The sequence below is a fragment of the Mobula hypostoma genome, chromosome 14, assembly GCF_963921235.1.
Source record: "Mobula hypostoma chromosome 14, sMobHyp1.1, whole genome shotgun sequence".
NCBI lineage: Eukaryota > Metazoa > Chordata > Chondrichthyes > Myliobatiformes > Myliobatidae > Mobula > Mobula hypostoma.
The window spans coordinates 40682209-40705116 of NC_086110.1; the positions used below are offsets into that span (position 1 = coordinate 40682209).

At 38.0% G+C, this 22908-nt stretch overlaps 2 protein-coding genes across 7 annotated transcripts in view; one reads left to right on the forward strand and one right to left on the reverse strand.

Annotated features, from left to right (window-relative positions):
• The window catches only part of pdcd5 (programmed cell death 5), a 54975-nt gene that overhangs the window by 20204 nt on the left and 11863 nt on the right, over positions 1–22908 (forward strand). Inside the window, exons 5-7 of one of the 4 annotated variants that reach the window (XM_063066980.1) lie at positions 215–286; positions 13125–13178; positions 21216–22630. In XM_063066980.1, the coding sequence (XP_062923050.1) occupies positions 215–286; positions 13125–13148 (96 nt within the window). In that variant the 3' untranslated portion in view covers positions 13149–13178; positions 21216–22630. Of the gene's footprint in view, positions 1–214; positions 287–3338; positions 5332–13124; positions 13179–21215; positions 22631–22908 lie in introns of those variants that run through there. The other 3 variants (XM_063066979.1, XM_063066981.1, XM_063066978.1) reach the window with 3 other exon arrangements.
• ankrd27 (ankyrin repeat domain 27 (VPS9 domain)) overlaps positions 6436–22908 on the reverse strand; it is a 109417-nt gene continuing 92944 nt past the window's right edge. For 2 of the 3 annotated variants that reach the window (XM_063066976.1, XM_063066974.1), the window contains 4 exons: positions 13887–14001; positions 13494–13578; positions 11109–11181; positions 6436–8915 (listed from right to left, as the gene is read on the reverse strand). In XM_063066976.1, coding sequence (XP_062923046.1) covers positions 8604–8915; positions 11109–11181; positions 13494–13578; positions 13887–14001 — 585 coding nt within the window. In that variant the 3' untranslated portion in view covers positions 6436–8603. Of the gene's footprint in view, positions 8916–11108; positions 11182–13493; positions 13579–13886; positions 14002–22825; positions 22882–22908 lie in introns of those variants that run through there. The other variant, XM_063066977.1, reaches the window with a different exon arrangement.

Genomic DNA, 22908 nt, shown 5'->3' on the forward strand with positions numbered 1-22908 from the left:
AGATGCTATAAAGGCTGTAGAAAGGGAGTGGAGAAAAATTCAACTTAATTGAAATAATTTTCAGTGTTTTGAATTTTAATTAGGTAGTAGATGAGACCAGTTATGTTGGCTTTTTGAAATGCATTTCTATTAATTTTTATAAAGTGATATCACTTCTGCAGAAGTGAATGAATCCAGCTGCATTCAAATATATCAAACTTCACCTGTCTTCTAGATTTCAGAATCAGGTTTAATTGAAATCCTTGAGAAAGCTAACCAACAGATGGGAAAGCAAACAATGGTCAAGGTAATTGCTTTTATTTAGTTTGACATTTCTTTGATTTATTTTACCCAAGAGGTTTAGTCACAGTCATACTTTATTGATCCCGGGGGAAATTGGTTTTTGTTACAGTTGCACCATAAATAATAAATAGTAATATGTAAATTATGCCAGTAAATTATGAAATAAGTCCAGGACCAGCCTATTGGCTCAGGGTGTCTGACCCTCCAAGGGAGGAGTTGTAAAGTTTGATGGCCACAGGCAGGAATGACTTCCTATGACGCTCTGTGCTGCATCCTGGTGGAATGAGTCTCTGGCTGAATGTACTCCTGTGCCCAACCAGTACATTATGTAGTGGATGGGATACATTGACCAAGATGGCATGCAACTTAGACAGCATCCTCTTTTCAGACACCACCGTGAGAGAGTCCAGTTCCATCCCCACAACATCACTGGCCTTTAAAACTTTTCTTGCTATTTTTTTGGCAATCCCAATGACAATTCCATTTAAAACCACGTCTGATTTTATCATAATGGCATTGCAAAGTATGTGCGTCAAAAATGAGTATAATACATCCTTTGAAATATATTTGGTGAATTTGTAGAAAATGTTCAGCTTTTATAATAAAGAAATAGATGTCAAATACAGTCATATAAGTAGGGTGATCATGAACAGGAATCAAAAGTGCATTAGGCATAGGGTCAAAATAATACAGCAAGGAAGCACACCCTTCTTTCCAAATCATTTGTACCAACCAAGATGCCCATTTAAATTAAAACACTTTAGCTTATATTCCTTTAAACCTTCCTCACCTGTGTTCCTGTCCAAATGTCTTTTAAATTAAGTTATTTATACTTGCCCTAATCATTTTCTTTGGCAGCTTATTTTAGATACACTCCATCCTCTATGTTTGAAATTGCCACTCTTAAGGTCTTCTTTAAATCTTTTCTTGTCAATTCCCTTTGCCTAGAAGAAGACTCTGCAATCACCCTTTCTATGCTCTTCCACTGCTGTAAGGTCACCCCTCCGTCTCCTGCATCAAGGAATAAAATTCTAGCCTGCCCAATTGCTCACTATGACTGAGCCCTTTGAGCCCTGGCAACATTTATAAATTTTCTTTGCATTCTTTTCAACTTAATGATGTGTTTCCTATTGTAGGATAGCCAAAACTATACATAAGCAGAGTCTCATCATCATATTGTACAACTGTGACACAACTTCTATACTCATTGTCTTGACTAATAAAGGCTAGTGTGCTAAATGCCTTTTTCCACCACCTATGATACTGCTTTCAGGGAATAATGTACTTCTACTTCTAGGATCCTCTGTTCTACAATTCACTCCAGGGCTCTACCACTCACTAAGAAAGTAATACTCTGGTTTGACTTACCAGAATTTAACATTTCAGTTATTTGAATTGAACACCATTTGCCGCTCCTCAGCCCACTTACATAGCTGATCAAGTTGCCCCTGTAACTTCTAATAAATAGCCTTCTTTAATGTCTACACCATCACCTATTTTAGTGTCATCTGCAGACTCGCTAACTATGCCTTGTACATTTCTGTTCAAATTATTTATATAAATGACACATAATAATGGACCCAGCACCAATCCCTGTGGAATACTACCAGACTCAGAACTCCTGTCTGAAGAAGAACCTCTGCTTTAAACCATTAAGCCAATTATGTATCCATTTAATTAGTTCTTCCTGATTCTCGTGCGATTTATCCAGGCCTTTCAGTATCCAGTAGGTTTCAATGAGATTCACCTCTAATCTTTCTTAACTCCATTGCATACAGGTCCAGAAACATCAAACACTGCTCATAGTTTAGTGCTTTCAGGCCTGCGATCATTCTTGTAAACCTCCTCCAAACTCTCTTTTCAGCCAGTATATCTTTTCTTGGATATCAGGCCCAAAATTCATATTCCAAATGAAGTCTGACCAATGCATTATAAAGCCTCAGCTTTACACTCTGACATAAAATGTTCTAGTCCTCATGAAATTAATGTTAATATCTTTACTACCAACTTAACCTGCAAGTCCTGAACTAGGACTCAAAATCCTTTTACCCCTGATTTCTGAATTCTCCCAGTTGGGAAATGGTCAACATTTTTATTTTTCTGAGCAAAATGCATAACCCCATAGTCCCTTATGCTGTATTCCATCTGCACTTTGCCCACTCTCCCAACCTGTCTGTCCTTCTGCAGAATCCTGCCTTTGCGATACTCCCTCCACCTATCTTGTATTGTCTGCAAACTTGTACAATCAATCCTTTCAGCCAGATCATTATGTACAAAGTGAAAAGTTGTGATCCCAACACTGATCCCTGTGAAACTCCACTTGTCACTGGAAGCCATCTGGAAAAAGACCCCTTTATCTCCACCCTGACTTCTGCCAGGCAGTCAATCTTCTATCCTTGCCTCTTACTACCATGAGCTCTGATATGAGACCTTGTCAACTGACTTGGTAAAGTCCATACAGATAACATTCATTACCCTTCCCTCATCAATCCTCTTTGTTACCTCTTCAAAAAACGCTTAAGATTTGTGAGACATGATTATATTCAGATTTTCAAAATTCCTTTGGTAATATGTTCATTATCCAGTGTTGATATAAATTTAGTTGTAGGTATTCAATGTTGAGAGAAAAATGCTCCAAAGAGCCCAGACTGTACTTGAGTTATGTTTGTATTGCTCTCAGGTTCAAGTATTGAATGGTCAGAGAAATCAAAAATAAAAAAACTGTGCTATATATAATCCAATTTTTTTGTAGTACTGTTCTTGGTACATTTGAAGCCAACAGAACATTCAAGGCTATACTGCAGTGTTTAACCACTCCTAAATGTTGTCTGTAAAGAAAACAGTTGAAGTTTTCTAATGTTAACAGAATTGTTTCCTGCTATATCATCAGGTTATCGTCAATTTTGGAGCTGTAACTTTGTTCTCCGAGTCAGACTTGTACGAACATCTCTGAGCAGTAAAATAGAAAGAAAAGTTTGAAACTGGAATTGTTTATAATTGTAAAATACTTGGAAAGATTTTTGGTGTAACTTACTTTCATATCTTGTAAATTTCAGTTCAACAGAAGAAAAGTAATGGATTCTGATGAAGAGGATGATTACTGAATTCTGAGCATGAGCCTAATTTATATATAACAAGGAAAATTGAAGCTAGAGCAGCAATTGAATGGATTTATTATTTTTCCCCTTGTGTGCAGGAAGAATTCTTTATGGTTCTATATCGCACGACTATGTGGTGGCTCTAAATGCAGTTTATAGTGTATGAATGGAACCTCAATGGTTATTTGTGGAGATGTGCTCTAAGATGGAATTTTTAAAAAATGCTTTGAGACCTCTGAATCAATTTGATTTAAAGTGCATTGTGGAATATCAGAATAATTGACAATGTGGTTATTATAAAAAGTGGTTTACAGCTTATTTTGCACTCCTGTAATATGGTTTTGTCTAACATTAGTTTTCTGTGCTAATCTCAGGTTGCTGAGAAAGTGTTCCCTCTAGTGCAGTGGGAAAGCCAGCACAAAACGATTTTTTTTTTCCCCCTCAAATCATCTGGTCATAGTGTGCCTCTTGCTGCAAACACAAGATGAACCATTTTTATTGGAGTTTATAACATACCTATTATCAGTAATTTCAATTTAAATATTATTACTTTGCTTTCAGGAAAGAAACATCCCTAAAAGTAATCCAAAGCTCATTACCAGTAATAACATGTACCAGTTATATTGTGTTCTCTCTAAAATATTGTTCCCTTGCATACCTACGTTACCCTTTAATACTTCATTATCTTTGATTTTGCAACTGCTGGCATTTACCATTTAAGAGAGAACCTAGAAATAAATCATTACAACATTCTTCATTGCCTCCTTTTCAATTATCTCTATAAATAAACAGATTAAGTAACATAAGAAATAGAAAGTAGGTCATCTGAGCCTGTTACTTCATGGCTGAACTTCCACATGAGTACCATTTTCAGACACTAAGGGGAAATGCCCAGAAAGCTATTGATCTTTTTTGACTGAATACAATAACAGATCCTCAGCTTCCTGGGGCAAAAATTTCTGAGAGAGAAATTTCTCCTCTGCAGCCAGGGGAAGTGATTAGCCTCAAGTGTTTTAAATTTTAAGGTTTGACAAGGTCTTTTAAAGAAAACAGTACCAGTACATTTAAATCACTTGCACAGTAAATCCAGCATTCCCAGAGACTGCAGATGCTGTAAGCTGAAGCAAAAACTGATTGCTGGAAGAGCTCAGTGCGTTGAACATCTGGGAGTGGTGTGTAGACAAATAACAAATTGTTGACATCTGGGTTAACATATTAATCCCAATGCAGAGTCTCAACCAGAAACATTTTTCTTTCCCTTACCCTTGCCCCCCCCCCCCACTTCTGACCCTCAGCTGATCAACCTGCTGAGTTCCTCTAGCAGTTTATTTTCTGCTCCCCCTTCCCCATCATTCCTGGAACCAATTTAATAATTCAGTCTACAAAGCACTCCCTTTATTGCAAGTACATCCCCTTTACCATGCAATAACTCTTCCTTAGCCTTAAGAGCTCACCCTCTTATAATAAAGTCCAACTTACCGTGCACCTCCCAGATTGCTTACTGCAGCCACAGGTGGTTTTCAATGATTAGGGTAGAAGCACACCTACATTATTTGGCCATTGATCCTGCAGTCTCTCACCATTTAACATCTTTAATGTTATACAGTCTCTATACTGAAAGCAAGATTGGGAAGAAAAAACAATAGTCGACAGGTGTCGAGTATGTTTCTACTTGACATCTCCCAAGATTTGCATTCTGTTAATATCAACAAAGGATCAGACAGTAGAAAAATAGTATGGGATAAAAATAAATTTAATAGACTGGCAGAGTGGAAAAAAGAAATGATCTCCTGCTCTGAATAGGGTGCAAACAGTAGTACTTTTAGAGAGTTTCTAACTCCCAACTCTTCAGTCTTTCTATGGGAGTATCAGTCAGAACAAAGTTTGTATATTTTGTATCCTATTATATGAAAGAATACTAAACTGTTGCCAGATTTAATCAGCCTACCATCAATGAAGTGAAAATAAAAATTTCTCACTTGCAAAAATATAGGTTAATAAAGCCTGATCTCATTTAACTAATTTTGTTGAATTATTTACAATAAGGAATGTTCAATGTACTATATTTGATATAAGGTAAAAGTACCCTTTAAGAGTACGTTTATAGATGAATAAACTCTTCTCAGGTTTTCAGCCAAGTACAGGTATCAATTTTAACCGACGTTTTGATGACAAACTCTGCCGTCTTCATCACAGATTATGCCGAGTCTGGTGGCATATATACCCCCGTTGTCCTTCCCTTCTGATTAGCTGGTCCTCATCCAATCAGGTTTCCGCTAGTCCACCTTGTTTACAATCGCATCCCAGTTCTTAGAGCAAGACTTCAAATTCTTTTTCTCGTTAGTTTTATTTTGATGGCTTCCTTCACCAGGTGATCCCAAAAGCCATTGGCGCAGCACTGTAGTTTTGTGCTGTCAAAGTCAATCCCATGGCTATTAAGAATACAATGTTCCGCCGCCACCCATTTTTCCAGGTAACCCAAATGGCTACACTTCCTGTGCTCCTTGATGCAGGTTACCACCATGCACCCCATCTAGCCAATATACACTGCTCTGCATTCACAGGGAATCCTGTAAATGTCAGCTGTCCTGAGTCCCAGGTCATTTTTAGCCCACTTAAACTGTGGTTTGAGCTTCCTTATGGGTTTGTGGATGATATTATTCTGGTATTTCTCCAGGGTCCTGGTGATCCTTCCAGAAACCATGGAAATATAGGGAAGACAGGCAGTAGCAACAGGTTCCTCAAAAGGAAACTTCTCATAAGGAAGCTCAAATCATAGCTTATGCAGGTCACCCAGATAAATCAGTGGTAGCAGAACATTGCATTCACAATGACCATAGGATTTCTGTGCTTTGAGGGCACAGAACAACACTACTGTGCCAATGACTTTTGGCCCGCCTGGTGAAGGAGGAATTTTAACAAAAACGAAGGTCTCGCTCCAAGTAAGAACTGGAATTCGATTGTAAACAAAGTGGGACAGCAGAAAACTGATTGTTTGAGGACTAACCAATCGGGAGGGACAGACGACAAGGGCACATGCCACCAGACTAGACATGCTTTGACATCATCCCTGATGAAGATGGCAGAGTTTGTCATTGAAATACGAGCTAAAATCGATACCTGGACCTGGATGGTAGGCTGAGATGAGTTTATCATATACATCAGGAAAACACTTGATCCTTTTTTACTTTCACATTCTGATATGTCTATCCACGGCCTGTCAAGATGAAGCCACACTCAGGTTGGAGGAACAACACCTTATATTGCGTCTGGGTAGCCTCCAACCTGATGGCATGAACATTGACTTCTCAACTTCTGCTAATGCCCCCACCTCCCCCTTATATTCCATCAGTTATTTATTGATTTATTTTTATATATACAAACATTCTTTTTCTCTCTCCTTTTTCTCCCTCTGTCCCTCTGGGCTCCCCCCCCCTTTTCTTTCTCCCTAGGCCTCCTGTCCCATGATCCTCTCATATCCCTCTTACCAATCAACTGTCCAGCTCTTGGCTCCATCCCTCCCCCTCCTGCCTTCTCCTATCATTTTGAATCTCCCCCTCCCACTTTCAAATCTCTTACTAGCTCTTTCAGTTAGCCCTGACAAAGGGTCTCAGCCTGAAACATCAACTGTACCTCTTCCAAGAGATGCTGCCTGGCCTGCAGCGTTCACCAGCAACTTTGATGTGTGTTGTAAGCAAAACACTAAATGATTTTTTTTTCCCATTCTGGAGGGTACTGTTAATGGATGTACTGTTCAAATACTCATGCTTTGGGCAACAAGTATTCACTGTGATACTAATGGCTTGAACTTGGATATGAAGAGTATAATTACAAAGTTTGCAGATGCAATGATACTAAAATTAGATACAGAGAATAGTAACAGACTTAGGGACAGCATAAGTTTGATGAACAGGAAAAACAAATGGTGAAAGCAGTTTAATACAGAGAAATGTTGCATTTTGAAAGGAAGATTGACAACCTTTCATTTTATAACTGCCCACAACGCTTTGCAGATTTCTAATAATCCCATAAACAAAAATACTTTCTCAATAGTTCCATTTCATTTTGAGCATCACCATGTTCAAGGTTTTTCCCATAACTTATTTGTAGATACCAACAAAATCTTTGGGTATCCCAGCTAATTAATCAATAATGATTACTTAGAGGTAATCATACCTCTGTTGCAAATTGGAAGATATTAAAATAATTTCAAATTTTTGCCTACGTTATAATTTCTAAATGATATTAGGATTTTCTTAAACATCCAGCACAAAATAATTTATAAAGGCTTTATCTTCCCCTTTAAAAACAATGCATTTCCTTTCACTGTTTTTAAGTTATGATAAGTTAAATATATTTGTTTTTAAAACCTAGGTAGATGTAAAAAACATTAAAATGTGAACAATCTTATTACAATTTTAAAAGTGAAATCTTGTACATTGAGACATTTACAAATGTACCTTGATACGTGCCAGTAACATGTGATTGTATAAAGCTAGCTTGAATTTATCTATAGATAGATATATATCGAGAAAACTGTTTTGATAAAGTGAGTCATTAGCTGTTACCATTTAAAAAGTCAAAACAAATAGGTCTTTAGAGAAGTGACCTGAATTTATGATTCAGGGACACCTATCAGTAGATTAGTCTTGACTTACACTATCTATCCTTAAAACCTCACTGAAGTGGGGGTGGGGAGAGTAAAAAATTAAATTTTATTTTGAATATGTATTTTTTCAGTCACATTGCTTACACACATTTATAAATTAAATATAAGGCACATATAGTTATAGAAAGTTCCCTTCAAAAACAGACACAAGAGAAACAACCTCGACAGGAAGATTGGCAAGAGTTTAAAAAATACACTTTTGATATGTTCAAGTCTTAAAGTTAAAAACACTATCAATAATTGGGAGTGAATCATTTTTATATACATATGCACAATACAGATAGCATGGAATACTACATAGCAGCTTATTGATGAAGCTCCATTTCCCTATTCAAGTGCAAAATAAAATATTGCTACTGCAATACCTTTACCCTTTTGGTCTGAAGTGCTTTTCCCTTTGTGACCTCATTGTGGAAGTGTTTTTCCTCGAATTGTGTTAATCTTTATCCAAGGCTTCAGTTTTGAAGTGTTTAGAAGATTAAAGGAGGTGCATTTCTTTTGAATACTGCTGAAATCCACATTAGTTGTCTTATGTTTCTTTTCTGAAGCACCTCTTATTTTTTAATTTCAGGAAAAGTTGAATTGTTGTGATTGTCTATCTTTGCATCTTGAGTCATTTCAAAATCTTCTGAGTGATTACAAAATTCTCCAAATTTTTCCACAAATTCATTGTTGCCATTAACATCATCCACTTTATCAGACAAACTTGTGTGTCTCTTGCTTGGGTAACCAGTTTTGCCAATAGTCGTAGTTAGCCTTTCTCTCTCAGTTTCATGTTCAGCTTCAGAAATAGGAAGTGATGATCCACTGTGATCTTCCGTTTCGACTTGTTTTAATGTTGTTTTGTCAGAAGTCTTGATCGCCAACTGTTAGAAGAGAAACATAGGGTCTACATGATTTAGTTAGAAAATTAATGATTTATTAAAATAAAGTTATGTTCTTAAGTCATTTTGCTTCATTTTAAAATAACACCAAATCCAAGTTGGCAATAAAGGCAAATGCAAAAGTATTGTTAAAAGATTGGTGTTGAGATCACAGTAGCTCTACTGTTTCACTAAACAATTTGGGTGCAGCTCACACATAAATTATTAGATCAGAACATTGCTAAGCATCATCCATTGTATAATGCTCAAGAAGGTGGATTCATCAGGTTCTGGTACATGATAGAGGACCAAAATCTGTGCAGGTTTGGACAATGGTAATTGTGAAAGGCAAAACTGGTCTGGCCAATCACAACCAAAATAGTAGAAGAGATTTAAATTAGAGGTGGGATGGGATTGAAACAGGGCACATTCAAATCTAAGAGTCTATGGAGCAATTTGTAAGTAGAGTGCAAAAGGAAGAGACAGTTATCAATGAATAACGTCAACTCTTGGGGGGGATGAAGCATTAAGAAAGAAAAATTGGGATTGTTTTACCTAAAAGTGTGAAGCATTTGAAGCACAATGAATAAATGAATGGTGCAAAGACACACAAATAGTTTCAATAGCAATTACACAGATATGATTGTATGGTTTCCAAAGTCTGAACCAAAATATACTAGGATAGTTTGCTTTAAAGTTACACAGAAAAAGATTGAGCAGTTCTGAAAACAGTCTAATAACAGAGAGGAAGGATCATCTCTCAAATAAACAAGACATAGAAACAGTATGGATATAGGCAAGACTTAAATTTATTAAACACAAGAGATTCTACAGATGCTGGAAATCCAAATGAACAAACACAAAATGCTAGTGGAACTCATCAGGTCAGGCAGCGTCTATGGGGGAGGAATGTTTGGGCTAAGACCCTTCAGGATCAAGACACAAACCTGTTGGAAATAGATAACTGCCCCTAACAGCAGGTATATTGTTGGAAGTATATTGATTAAGACAATGAAGGAGAGTTCTGTAATTAAAGTGCTATATGAAAGGAAGTTATGGCTATTGAAATTCATAGAGTGGACGAATGAATCTGGAAAACTGAATTAATAAAGTGACAGTTTCCTATTACATTCAAAATCAAACAGGTAAAGTTACTTTCGGTCATGTCTCAATAGTCTGACAAATCACTAAATAAGAAATGTGATCGTAATGTTTGTATTTAAATACATTACTTATAAATTCAGTTTAAACTTATGATTTGAAGCTGATTAAACAGATATAAAGGTAGTACAGTACTGTGAAATATTAGTTTAAAATATCATTAGATCAGAGATACCTAGCATTTATAAATTAAGAGAATTATGACTTAAAGGGAAATAGTGTAAAACAAATATAGCAATCACTTTACAATATAACTGCTGTAGATAGGAGATTCAAAATGGATTCAATAAGCTTCCAAACAAGATAACTATTTCCAGCATCTGCAGAATTCCTCGTGTTAACTATTTGAGTTGGAGGTTTAATATTAGCTTAGTTAGAGTATTAACTCAGGAGAAAAAGCAAATCAGCTAAACTAAATGGATTTATTTCAGGTGTGAGGACTATTACTGGTGGCTCACCATAGGGATCAGTACTGAGGTTTCAAGATATAAAATATATTAATGATTTGGATGAGGAGTTAAGTAGAACAGATCCAGAGTTCCGTTTTTATATACAAAGTGTAGATGGACAGAAAGCCATTGAAAGATTGTAAAGGGCCTGCAAAAATGTGGACATGTTAATTGTGTAAGCAAAAGAGCTGGCAGACAGAATGATGTGGGGAAGGAAGAAAGTACAGCACATCAATTTTTAAAAGTGTTTAGAAGACAAGCACATTGTTTGGTTTTACTGCAATTCAAGATTAATCAAGACTGTAATTTGATTTTGCTTTTCTGTTAAAAGAATGACAAGAAAGATTGTTTCTTCCCTTTCAACAGCTGCTGCCTGACCTACTGAGTACTTGAGCATTTTCTATTTTTATCTTTGATGTCCAGCATCATAAAATTTCTGCTTTCCAATAAATATATTTTGCTTAGAGGCAGTTCACAAGATTCCTGAGACATAATAGTTAGACTAATGAGTAATTGTACAAGAATAAATGATGCACCATGGACATGATGATATATTATTTGGTTTCTTGTTTACAAGGTTTCTTACCTGATGGATTAATTGTTCATCAAACTTAGGGATACTTTTATCTCTCGTAATAGTCTTTTTTAAATTCCTGGATCTAAAAGAAGATTACTTTTGTAGAGTTTAAGAAGTCATGTGCAGAACAAAACAGAAACACTTAATCCAAAAAAGTTCTCATTCCTACAAAACAATATGTGGGGACACATTATGTAAATTAGGAAATGCAACATATTATGTAAATTAGGGAACACAGCACATTATCACAGTTAAGATTTTTTACTGCAGAGTATGTTCCCAAGTTCTTCATCTGGGATCACTCCAAGAAGCTCAACTTTGCTTCTTACAGTGTGAAATCCACCCTGTGGAGACGTTAGAAAATCCAACCTCCTCCAGTGCATTTCAAGCTCCTTGTAAAAGAGTGCAGTGGGACCACTACACATTAATGGACTGATTGACTGAAAGCACTGAAGTGAGTGGATGTTTGCCACAAAGCTACTTAATTAAACCACAACGACCAAAATTTTCCCATTATAATTTAAATCCAAGTATCTAATCAAATAGACAGAGTTTACAAACAAATCCATCAGGTAGATTGCATTTAAACTTTAATTTCTGCCTTTCTTAAACTACATGACAAATGCATTTTTCAAGAGGAGGCAATGTTCAGTCACAATCAAGAGGGCAGTAAACCTCTTCACTATTATGTTTCAGGGAAATAATATACTGCAAGAATGCAGAGATTTAGGCATTAAGCAGAAAGAATGTAGCTTAAATGAGATTCTTCAAGATCAACGAAGATTTGGACAAACAGCTTACATCAGACATGTTGTCTTGCTTTCAGTTAAATCCAATTAACTATTAGCTTTTCTGGCAAGTGCACCTCACTGTCCTTGTTTTGCTGTGAGTGGATGTGCAAAGTAATTATTGATTATGGCTGTAATTTCATATTACTATTATCAGCCATCAAGAGAACATTGTTGGTCTTGACCACTCCCTACTTTCTCAAACATCTTTACATTTTTTGGTCTGTGTGATATCCTTTTCATTGTGTTTCTGGCAGTTTTATTAACTTTCTTTTCTTTTCTTTCCATATCCCTCCCATTTGCCAAGATCTGCAGTGGTTTTTGACTTTCCACGCAAGTCTTTTTGGTTCTTTATATCCTAGCTGCTTGTAGCTTAGTTCTGGAAAGAAGATCACTTTTCCTCAGGGACACAGACTAGTCCCCTATAATGTTAGATTCTGGCTGTTGTTTTGAAAACTTCTTGTTAGATTTTCCTAGTAATCTCTGACTACTTCCGTCACATGCCACTGAAGTCAATTTTACTATGACTTCGTCGCTTCGCGTTTCTCTCTTAAAACACCATACCTAATTCAGTTTATATGTTCGCTGCCCCACAAATGTTCACATAGCATTAGATGGTTAACTAAATGTGACTCATTACTAAATTTAATAATTTTGTTTCTAAGTTATATTGCTGTTAAACATTCAAGAAATTTACTAATTCAATGACCCAAGATAATCTGTTTACACCAGACATTTTGGATGTTAACACTGCATATTAACATTCTCTGTTTTTTGCTCTGTACTATTAAATCTCTGCATTCATATTTTATACCACTTCTAAGCTGCTACTAAGATACAACTTCCACAATATCATTGTGTTTTTGTCATTGCAGTACAAAATCTAACCACTACCTCCCCACTGACTGCTTCTCTCTCTACATCCTCTCTCATCATCGAATTAATTTCATCCTTAATCCATGGTTTCTTAACTACCTCAAACATTTAACTGTTGCTAATTGACTGTATGTGTTTTATATTGCATTTTAGTGCCAGAAGTTCATTTAAAATGATAGCAAATTAATCTCAATACTCTAAAACAAATTTAATTGATTTAGTAATAAACTGCAGATGATCTAAGGTGTGGCATACTCTGTTACATGTATAAACAGGATGTAAAGATAAGGTTGAGTGTGCACCTAAATTGTGTGCTGAATCACCAGTTGAAAATCAATTGGATTTTATCTCTTTTAAACAGAATGGACACTATGCTGAAATTTGATGGTGTTGCAACAAGATCTGCATACTTCAGGTAATTCCAAACAAACACTATTTTAATTGGCTTAACATTACAATTTTGATCATAATTATAACTTGGGATAAAATGAGCCTACTAGCTCAGGAACCAGTCAAATAAGAATAAGTAAAGTCAGCGATCACCGATTTGGACTGCTTCATTTCAAGCTGAAGCGGCTTGCCTTTATCTTTGAATTGTCCAATCCATATCCTCCATTTGAAATACATCCTTAAGTTTAGGCGTTACACTTAAAGAAACAACATCTTGAAAATAACCAATATCACTCAGTCCTAATTTACTGTACACATCTTATATTTGCATTTTACTTACTTATCAAATTGATTTATGGATCGTGTCAGCTGTGTTCTTTTACTGTCTGAATCATCAGCTGCTTCTAGCTTCTTAAGTATATCAGCTGGAAAGGAAAAGAAAAGAAATAATTTTTAACTATATCAGGCAAACAAGTGGAAATAAGGTCTGCCCACCCCCACCCCTACTGAATCTTTTTTGCAGTACAGTCCAACTCCACTTGATAAGGCAGTGACAAATGAGAACGTCTTGCCTTGGAAACCTCTAATTCTTTCAGTAGTTCATACAGGGATACAACTGCCATATATAACATCAGCAACAAGACTACACAAGTCAACAAGTGACTTAATAAAATCTATTAGCTAAGCTGCTGCCTAGGACAAATTATCTGCTTAACAATGAGAAACAGCTTACATTTCTTTTTGACATTTACAAGCTCTGGTTTCCGAATGGCATTTACTCCATATACATTGTCTACTTCCGTTACTTGAGTGGGTACAGTTTTGAGAATCTTCAGAATCTCCACACTCTGAACAAGTGAAAAGAGAAAACAAAATGAAATGCAGTTCCTTTGGCATTCTGTATTATGATTGCGTATGCACAATAGCCTCCATTTACTCTGGGTTTACTCCATTTACTCTGGGTTTAGCCATCATTTTAAATGTAACTAATTTGGGTTCCCACGATAACAGCAGCTTTACACCTTTGTGGTAGTTAAGTGAGTTAAAGATAACAAACATGTAAATCAATCCTTGTGTCAGGTATTTAGATTTGTTTCTCAACTATGTTCTGCATCCGTTAGTGTTCATATATTAAGACTAATCTGTTGACCTCCAATGTTAACTTAGCTGAAATATGGGACGATTCTTTTCAGAGAAGAATTTTTCTAGATTTCCACTAATCCATGAATTTAGTGCTTCCTGGTTTCACTCAGTCTGTGTTTCTTCCTCTGCATATCTTGCAGGAGATTGCATATCAAGGGTATACAAGCAAATCTTTGTAATGTAACCTATTAACCACTTTCATAAACAATTCATAAACAATAACTTGGAACTTCTAGAACCACTGATGTGGTAAAAGTCTCCAGGCCACTTCAAAGGAAGGTTATTAAATAATAATGTTATTATGTGGTCTCATCTAGGAGAGATGACACAAACTAGGTTTGTTTTCACTTTGGTAAATCTTTACAGTATTTCAGCATGAATAAGCTCCCAAGTTCTCTGTCCAGAACCGAATGGAGTCTTTTTATTAACCTGATTATTTTATATAGCAATGTACTTCAGAATCCAGGGGATATAACAAATAGTTATATCCCATGAAAGAACACTTGTTGTAGGCACCACAGTGTTTTATCTTTCAATTACTTATTAACTGTTGCCAAAGACAGATAGAAAATATGACTGCCATTCCATTAGATTACAAGATGTATAGTGCCTATAGAAAGTAGGCACCCCCCCCCAGGAAGATTTCATGTTTTACTGTTTTACGACATTGAATCACAGTGGATTTAATTTGGCTTTTTTTGGACACTGATCAGCAGAAAAAGAGTCTTTCATGTCAAAGTGAAAACAGATCTCTACAAAGTGATCAAAATAAATTACAAATATAAAACACAAAATGATTGAGTATTCACCCCCTTCAAGTCAGTATTTAGTAGCAGCACCATTGGCAGCAATTACAGCCATGATTCTGTGTGGATAGGCCTCTATCGGTTTTGCACATCTGGACACTGCGAGAATGGGGAAAAATTGCAGTCTCTCAGTTTTTGAGGACGGTCTGCCATAGGCAGATTTACAGCTGTATCATATTCTTTCCATCTCTTAATGATTGATTAAAGGGACAATCAGTGACTTGGAAATTTTCTTGTATCCATCTCCTGGCTTCTGCTTTTGCATAACCTTTTCACAGAGTTGCTTGAAGTGTTCTTTTGTCTTCACGGTGTAGTTTTTGTCAGGATACTGACTCACCAGCAGTTGGACCTTCCAGATACAGGTGTATTTTTACTACAATGAAATGAAACACCTTGACTGAACACGGTGATCTCCATTTAACCAATTGTGTGACTTCTAAAACCAATTGGCTGCACCAGTGATGATTTGGTGTGTCATATTAAGGGGGCAGGAGAGTGACTGCTAATGCAATCAATTATTTTGTGTTTTATATTTGTAATTAGTTTAGATAACTTTGTAGAGATCTGTTCTCACTTTGACATAGAAGTGCCTTTTTCTGTTGATCAGTGTCAAAAAAGCCAAATTAAATCCACAGTGATTCAATGTTATAAAACAATAAAATATGAAGACTTTCAAAGAGGGGTAAATACTTTTTATGTGCACTGTAGCAGCAGAATTAGGCTATTTGGCCCATCAAGAATGCTCTGCCATTTCATCATAGCTGATCTAATTTTTCTGTCAGCCCCAATCTCCTGCCTTCTCCCAGTATCCCTTCATGCACTGACCAATCAAGAATCTATCAACCTCTGCCTTAAATATACATAAAGACTTGGCCTCCACAGCTGCCTGTGGCAAAGAATTCCACAGATTCACCACTCCCTGGCTAAAGAAATTCCTTTTCACCTCCATTCTAAAAGGATGCCCCTCTATTCTGAGGCTGTGTCCTCTGGTCTTAGACTCTCCCACCACAGGAAAATCCTCTCCACTTCCACTCTATCAAGGCGTTTAACCTTTCAATAAGGTCATCCCCCATTCTTTTGAATACTAGAGAATACAGGCCCAGAGCCGTCAGAGCTCTTCATATGACAACCATTCAATCGCTGAATCATTTTCGTGATGCTCCTTTGAACCCTCTCCAGTTTCAGCACATCCTTTCTAGGATAAGGGGCCCAAGACTACTGACAATACTCCAAGTGAGGCCTCACCAGTGCTTTACATATTTTCAACATTACATTCTGGCTTTTATATTCTAGTCCTCTTGAAATGAATGCAAACATCACATTTGTCTTCCTCGCCACAAACTCAACCTGCAAATTAACATTTAGGGAATCATGCACAAAATTTCCGAAGTCCCTCTGCACCTCAGTTTTTTTGCATTTTCTCTCCACTTAGAAAATAGTCTGCACATTTACTTCTTCTGTCAAAGTGCATGACCATGCATTTTTCAAGACTGTACTTCATCTGCCACTTTCTTGCCCATTCTCCTAATCTGTCTAAGTCCTTCTGCATCCTTCCTGTTTCCACAGCACTACCTGCCCCTTCACCAACCTTCATATCACCCGCAAACTTGGCAACAAAGCCATGTTCTGTAGCAAAAAAAGAAGTGGTCCCAACACTGACCCCTGCAGAACACCACTAGTCACTGGTGACCAACCAGAAAACAATCCTTTTATTCCCACTCGCTGCCCTCTACCAATCAGCCAATGCTCTAACCATGCTAGTAACCTTCCTCTAATACATGAGCTCTTCACTTGGTAGGTGGCCTCATGTGTGGCGCCTTGTCAAAGGCCTTCTGAAAGTCCAAATATACAACATCTATTACATCCCCTTTATCTACTTGTAATCTCCTCAAAGAACTGAAACAGGTTCATCAGGCAAGATTTTCCCTTAAGGAAACCATGCTGACTTTGTCCTATCTTCTCCTATGTCTCCAGGTAATCCATAACCTCATCCTTAACAATTTACTCCAACATCTTCCCAACCAGTGAAGTCAGGCTAAATGGTCTACAATTTCCTTTCTGCTGCTTTCCTCCTTTCTTAAAGGGTGGAATGACATTTGCAATTTTCCAGTCCTCTGGAACCACGGCAGAGTCCAATGATTCTTGAAAGATCATTACTAATGCTTCTACAATCTCTACCACTACTTCTTTCAGAATCCCAGGGTATAGTTCATCTGGTCCAGGTGACAGATCCCCTAGAAGGCTCAACAACAAGCTGCTCTAAAAAACCATCTCATAGGCATTCAACAAATTCACCCTTTTGAAATCCATTACCAACCTGATTCTCCCAAACTACCTGCATGTTAAGATCTCCCATGTCTATCGTAACATTCCTCTTTTTAAATTTCCTGTTGCAATTTATAGTCCACATCCCAGCTACTGTTTGGAGGCCTGTATATAACTGCCATCAGGGTTCATTTACCCTTGCAGTTTCTTAACTCAACATCATCTGATCCTATGTCACATCTTCCGAATAATTTAATGCCATTCTTCACCGCAGAGCCACTCCACCCCCTCTAACTACAAACCCCATTTCCAGAAAAGTTGGGATATTTTCCAAAATGCAATAAAAACAAAAATCTGTGATATGTTAATTCACGTGAACCTTTATTTAACTGACAAAATTGCAAAGAAAAGATTTTCAATAGTTTTACTGACCAACTTAATTGTATTTTGTAAATATACACAAATTTAGAATTTGATGGCTGCAAGACACTCAACAAAAGTTGGGACAGAGTTAAAATAAGATTGAAAAGTGCACAGAATATTCAAGTAACACCAGTTTGGAAGACTCCACATTAAGCAGGCTAATTGGTAGCAGGTGAGGTATCATGACTGGGTATAAAAGTAGCATCCATCAAAGGCTCAGTCTTTGCAAGCAAGGATGGGTCGTGGCTCACCCCTTTGTGCCAAAATTCATGAGAGAATTGTTAGTCAGTTCAAAAGGAACATTTCTCGGTGCAAGATCGGGAGTACTTCGGAAAACCATTGTCACTCAACACAGTCCGTCGATGCATCCAGAAATGCAACTTGAAACTGTATTACGCAAGGAGGAAGCCATACATCAACTCTATGCAGAAACGCCGGCGAGTTCTCTGGGCCCGAGCTCATCTCAGATGGACTGAAAGACTGTGGAACCGTGTGCTGTGGTCAGATGAGTCCACATTTCAGCTAGTTTTCGGAAAAAACGGGCGTCGAGTTCTCCGTGCCAAAGATGAAAATGACCATCCAGATTGTTATCAGCGAAAGGTGCAAAAGCCAGCATCTGTGATGGTATGGGGGTGCATCAGTGCCCACGGCATGGGTGAGTTGCATGTATGTGAAGGTACCATTGACTCTGAGGCATATATTAGGATTTTAGAGAGACATATGTTGCCATCAAGGCGACATCTCTTCCCGGGACGTCCATGCTTATTTCAACAGGACAATGCCAGACCACCTTCTGCACGGGCTACAACAGCATGGCTTTGTAGACACAGAGTGCATGTGCTTGACTGGCCTGCTGCCAGTCCAGATCTATCTCCTATTGAAAATGTATGGCACATCATGAAGAGGAGAATCAGACAACGGAGACCACGGACTGTTGAGCAGCTGAAGTCTTATATCAAGCAAGAATGGACAAAATTTCTAATTGCAAATCTACTACAATTAGTATCCTCAGTTCCAAAACGATTAAAACGTGTTATTAAAAGGAAAGGTGATGTAACACAATGGTAAACATGCCTCTGTCCCAACTTCTGCTGAGTGTGTTGCAGCCATCAAATTCTAAATTTGTGTATGTTTACAAAATACAATTAAGTTGGTCAGTAAAACTATTGAAAATCTTTTCTTTGTACTTTTGTCAGTTAAATAAAGGTTCACATGAATTAACATATCACAGATTTTTGTTTTTATTGCATTTTGGAAAATATCCCAACTTTTCTGGAAATGGGGTTTGTACCTTCCTATCCCTCCAATACAATGTTTAGCCTTGGGCATTCAACTCCCAACGACAACCATCGTTCAGCCACAATTCAGTGATGGCCACAACATCATACCCGACAACCTGTAAAAGTGCAACAAGATCATCCACCTTATTTCTTATACTCTCTGTCTTGAGATAAAACACTGAGTACTGTATTTGCTTCCTCTTTTGATTTGCATCCTAAAGCACTAATACTCATCCTACTGGCTGCAATTCTGTCCTATCATCTGCCTGCCCTTCCTGACAGTCTGACTGCATGCTATCTTTGCTTTTTTACCATCCGTCCTATCCTGAGTCCCTTCATCCCGATTCCCATCCCGCTGCCAAATTAGTTTAAACCCTCTCCAACAGCTCTAACAAACCTGCCCATGAGAATATTGGTTCCCATCAGGTTCAGGTGCAACCCGTCCCTTTTGTACAGGTCATACCTCCCCCAGAAGAGATCCCAGTGATCCAAGAACCTGACCCCAGTTGCTTAGTTGACCTGAGTCACAAAGAAATAATGACAAGTTGTGCACTGAGTTTCTGTGGGGGGGCCAACTACAATTTAAACCAGTTAGGGGATTCAGACAAAGAACAAAGTTTTGTGAACTATCAAAGAAATGCCTTGGGTACTATAACAGAAGCCATTTGCAACAATTAAGGAATAGGTTATTTTGATGCTTCTGATGGTACAGGAAAAACTCATTAATCTACTTTGACATAACATTCAAAGACAAAACATAATTGCCCTGGACACAACATCATTAGGCATTGTTTCAAAACTTTTAATTTGGGGAAAAACTGCACATTCAGCTATTAAACTCCCTTTAAATTTGACAGATTCCAACATGTAACATTGCTTGGAGAGGATAAAAAATTCTACAGCATTGTAAATATTGTCTGGGGTGAATTTTCAATGGCTCACAAAGGAGCCATTGAAGCTCTAGACTGATCTTTACAAGATGTTGTATACAATATTAATGGGAGGTAACACACAAAATGCTGGTGAACGCAGCAGGCCAGGCAGCATCTATAGGAAGAGGTACAGTTGACGTTTCAGGCCAAGGCCCTTCGTCAGGACTAACGGAAAAAAGAGATAGTAAGAGATTTGAAAGTGGGGGGGGGGGGGGGAGACCTGAAATGATAGGAGAAGACAGGAAACAGGAGGAGGAGAGATGAAGCCAAGAGCTGGAAAGTTGATTGGCAAAAGGGATACATGGCTGGAGAAGGGAGAGTATCATGGGACGGAAGGCCTTGGAAGAAAGAAAGGGGGAGGGAAGCACCAGAGGAAGATGGAGAACAGTCAGGGAGTTATTGTGAGAGGGAAAGAGAAAGAAAATAAATAAATAAATAAATAAATATATAGATAGATAGATAGGGATGGGGTAAGAAGGGGAGGAGGGGCATTAACGGAAGATAGAGAAATCAATGTTCATGCCATCAGGATGGAGACTACCCAGACGGAATATAAGGTGTTGTTCCTCCAACCTGAGTGTGGCTTCATCTCGACAATAGAGGAGGCCATGGATTGACATATTGGAATGGGAATAGGACGTGGAATTAAAATGTGTGGCCACTGGGAGATCCTGCTTCCTCTGGCAGACAGAGCATAGGTGTTCAGTGAAGCACTCTCCCAGTCTGCGTCAGGTCTCACCAATATATAGAAGGCCACACCAGGAGCACCGGACACAGTATATCACACCAGCAGACTCACAGGTGAAATGTCGCCTCACCTGGAAGGACTGTCTGGGGCTCTGAATGGTGGTAAGGGAGGAAGTGTAAGGGCAGGTTTAGCACTTGTTCCGCTTACAAGGATAAGTGCCAGGAGGGAGATCAGTGGGAAGGGATGGGTGGGGGGGGGGGAGAAATGGACAAGAGAGTCGCATAGGGAGCAATCCCCGCGGAAAGTGGGGGGGGGGGAGGGAAAGATGTGCTTGGTGGTGTGATCCCTTTGGAGATGGATAATAGGAGGTGTTACTTTAGTGCTAGCATCAAATGCTACCTGTATTTCCACTTGATACCAAAGTAGTTGAATTGAAAGCCTGTACTGAATCAAAGTACATGTACAAACATTTGTACAAACGTTTCTATATCACCATATACAACCTTGAAATTTGTTTTCTTGCAGGCGTGTTCAGTAATTCCAAAGAACATAATAGAATCAATGAAAGACTGCACCCCACAGGGCGGACAAACAACTAATGTGCAAAAGACAACAAACTTTACAAATAAAAAAGATAAAAACAACAACAATAATTAATTAATTAATAAGCAATAAATATGGCGAACATGAGATAAAGAATCCTTGAAAGTGAGTCCATAGATTGTGGGAACAGTTCAGTGAAGGGGCAAGTGCAGCTATCAACTCTGGTTCAAGAGTCTGATGGTTGAAGGGTAATAACTGTCCCTGAACTTGGTGGTGAGGGTCCTGAGGCTCCTGTACCTTTTTCCTGATGACAACAAGAAAATAGTATGGCCTGAGCGGTGGGGTCCTCGATGACGGATGCTTCTTTCCTGTGACAGCGCTCCATGTAGATATGCTCAATGGTTTGGAGGCTCTTTACCCACGATGGACTGGGCCACAACCACTACTTCTTGTAGGACTTTCTGTTGAAGAGCATTGGTGTTTCCATCTGAGGCAGTGATGCAACCAGTCAAAATAACTCTCCACCCCATATCTATAGAAGTTAAAGTTTCAGGTGTCATGCCAAACCTTCAAAAGCTTCTGAGGAAGTAGAAGCACTGTCGCGCTTTCTTTGTAACCACTTACGTGCTGGGCCCAGGGCAGATCCTCTGAGATGTTAAAACTGAAAAATTTCGAGTCGTTGATCCTCAACACCTCCAATTGCCCGATGAGGACTGGCTCAGGGACCTCTGGTTTCCTCCTCCTAAAGTCAATAATCAGCTCCTTGGTCTTGCTGACATCGAGTGCGGGGTTTGTTGTTGTGGTACCACTCAGCCAGATTTTCAGTCTCCCTCCTTTATGCTGTTTCATCACTACCTTTGATTCGGCCAACAACAGTGGTGTCGTCAGCAAACTTAAACATGGCATTGAGCTTTAATTAGAAGGCAAGCAGAGCAGGATGTTAAACACAGCCTTGTGATGCATCTGCGCTGATGGAGACTGTAAATACCATGTTGGCCAATATTATAACCCAAGCAACACCATGCATAATAGATATCTTATAACTGAACACACACACACAAACACACACACACGCACGCACACAAGGCAAAGATCACTTGCCTTTCATAGGAAATTATTTCATTAATGATGTAAAATGGCTCATATGATTTTTAAGGTGAATAAGTATTCTGGTTTCGGCATTGACTAAATGGGCCGAAGGGCCTGGTTGTGTGCTGTACTTTTCTTACACTATGGTTAAGTTCAAGTGAAATTCTGCCCAACTGATATTCTCCTTGCTTTAATGATGGCTGAATTCTTCCAACAACAGCATTAAAACTTTTCATAGAGTTGAACTTCATGAAATATCAATGAACACTGCTGTGGGATTTCTCTGATGCAAATATATTGACCAGCAATCCTTTCTGTATCATCTTAAATTAATGTCAAATGATAATTTCAGAGAGATTTTAGACAAAGTTAAATTAAAACAAAAATTGGCGCAAATACCTAGCAGGTCAGGCTGGAGATCACAAACAAGAGGTGTTTTTTTTGTACTTTTAAACTGGGTGTTAACAGAAATTAAGGTTCAGATCTGAATTAGTTCATTTACCATATTTCTGAAATTCTCCTTCGACTTGCCATTTTAAACATGGACTAACATTACTTTCTGAAAATGCAAAATGATGCATGTTAT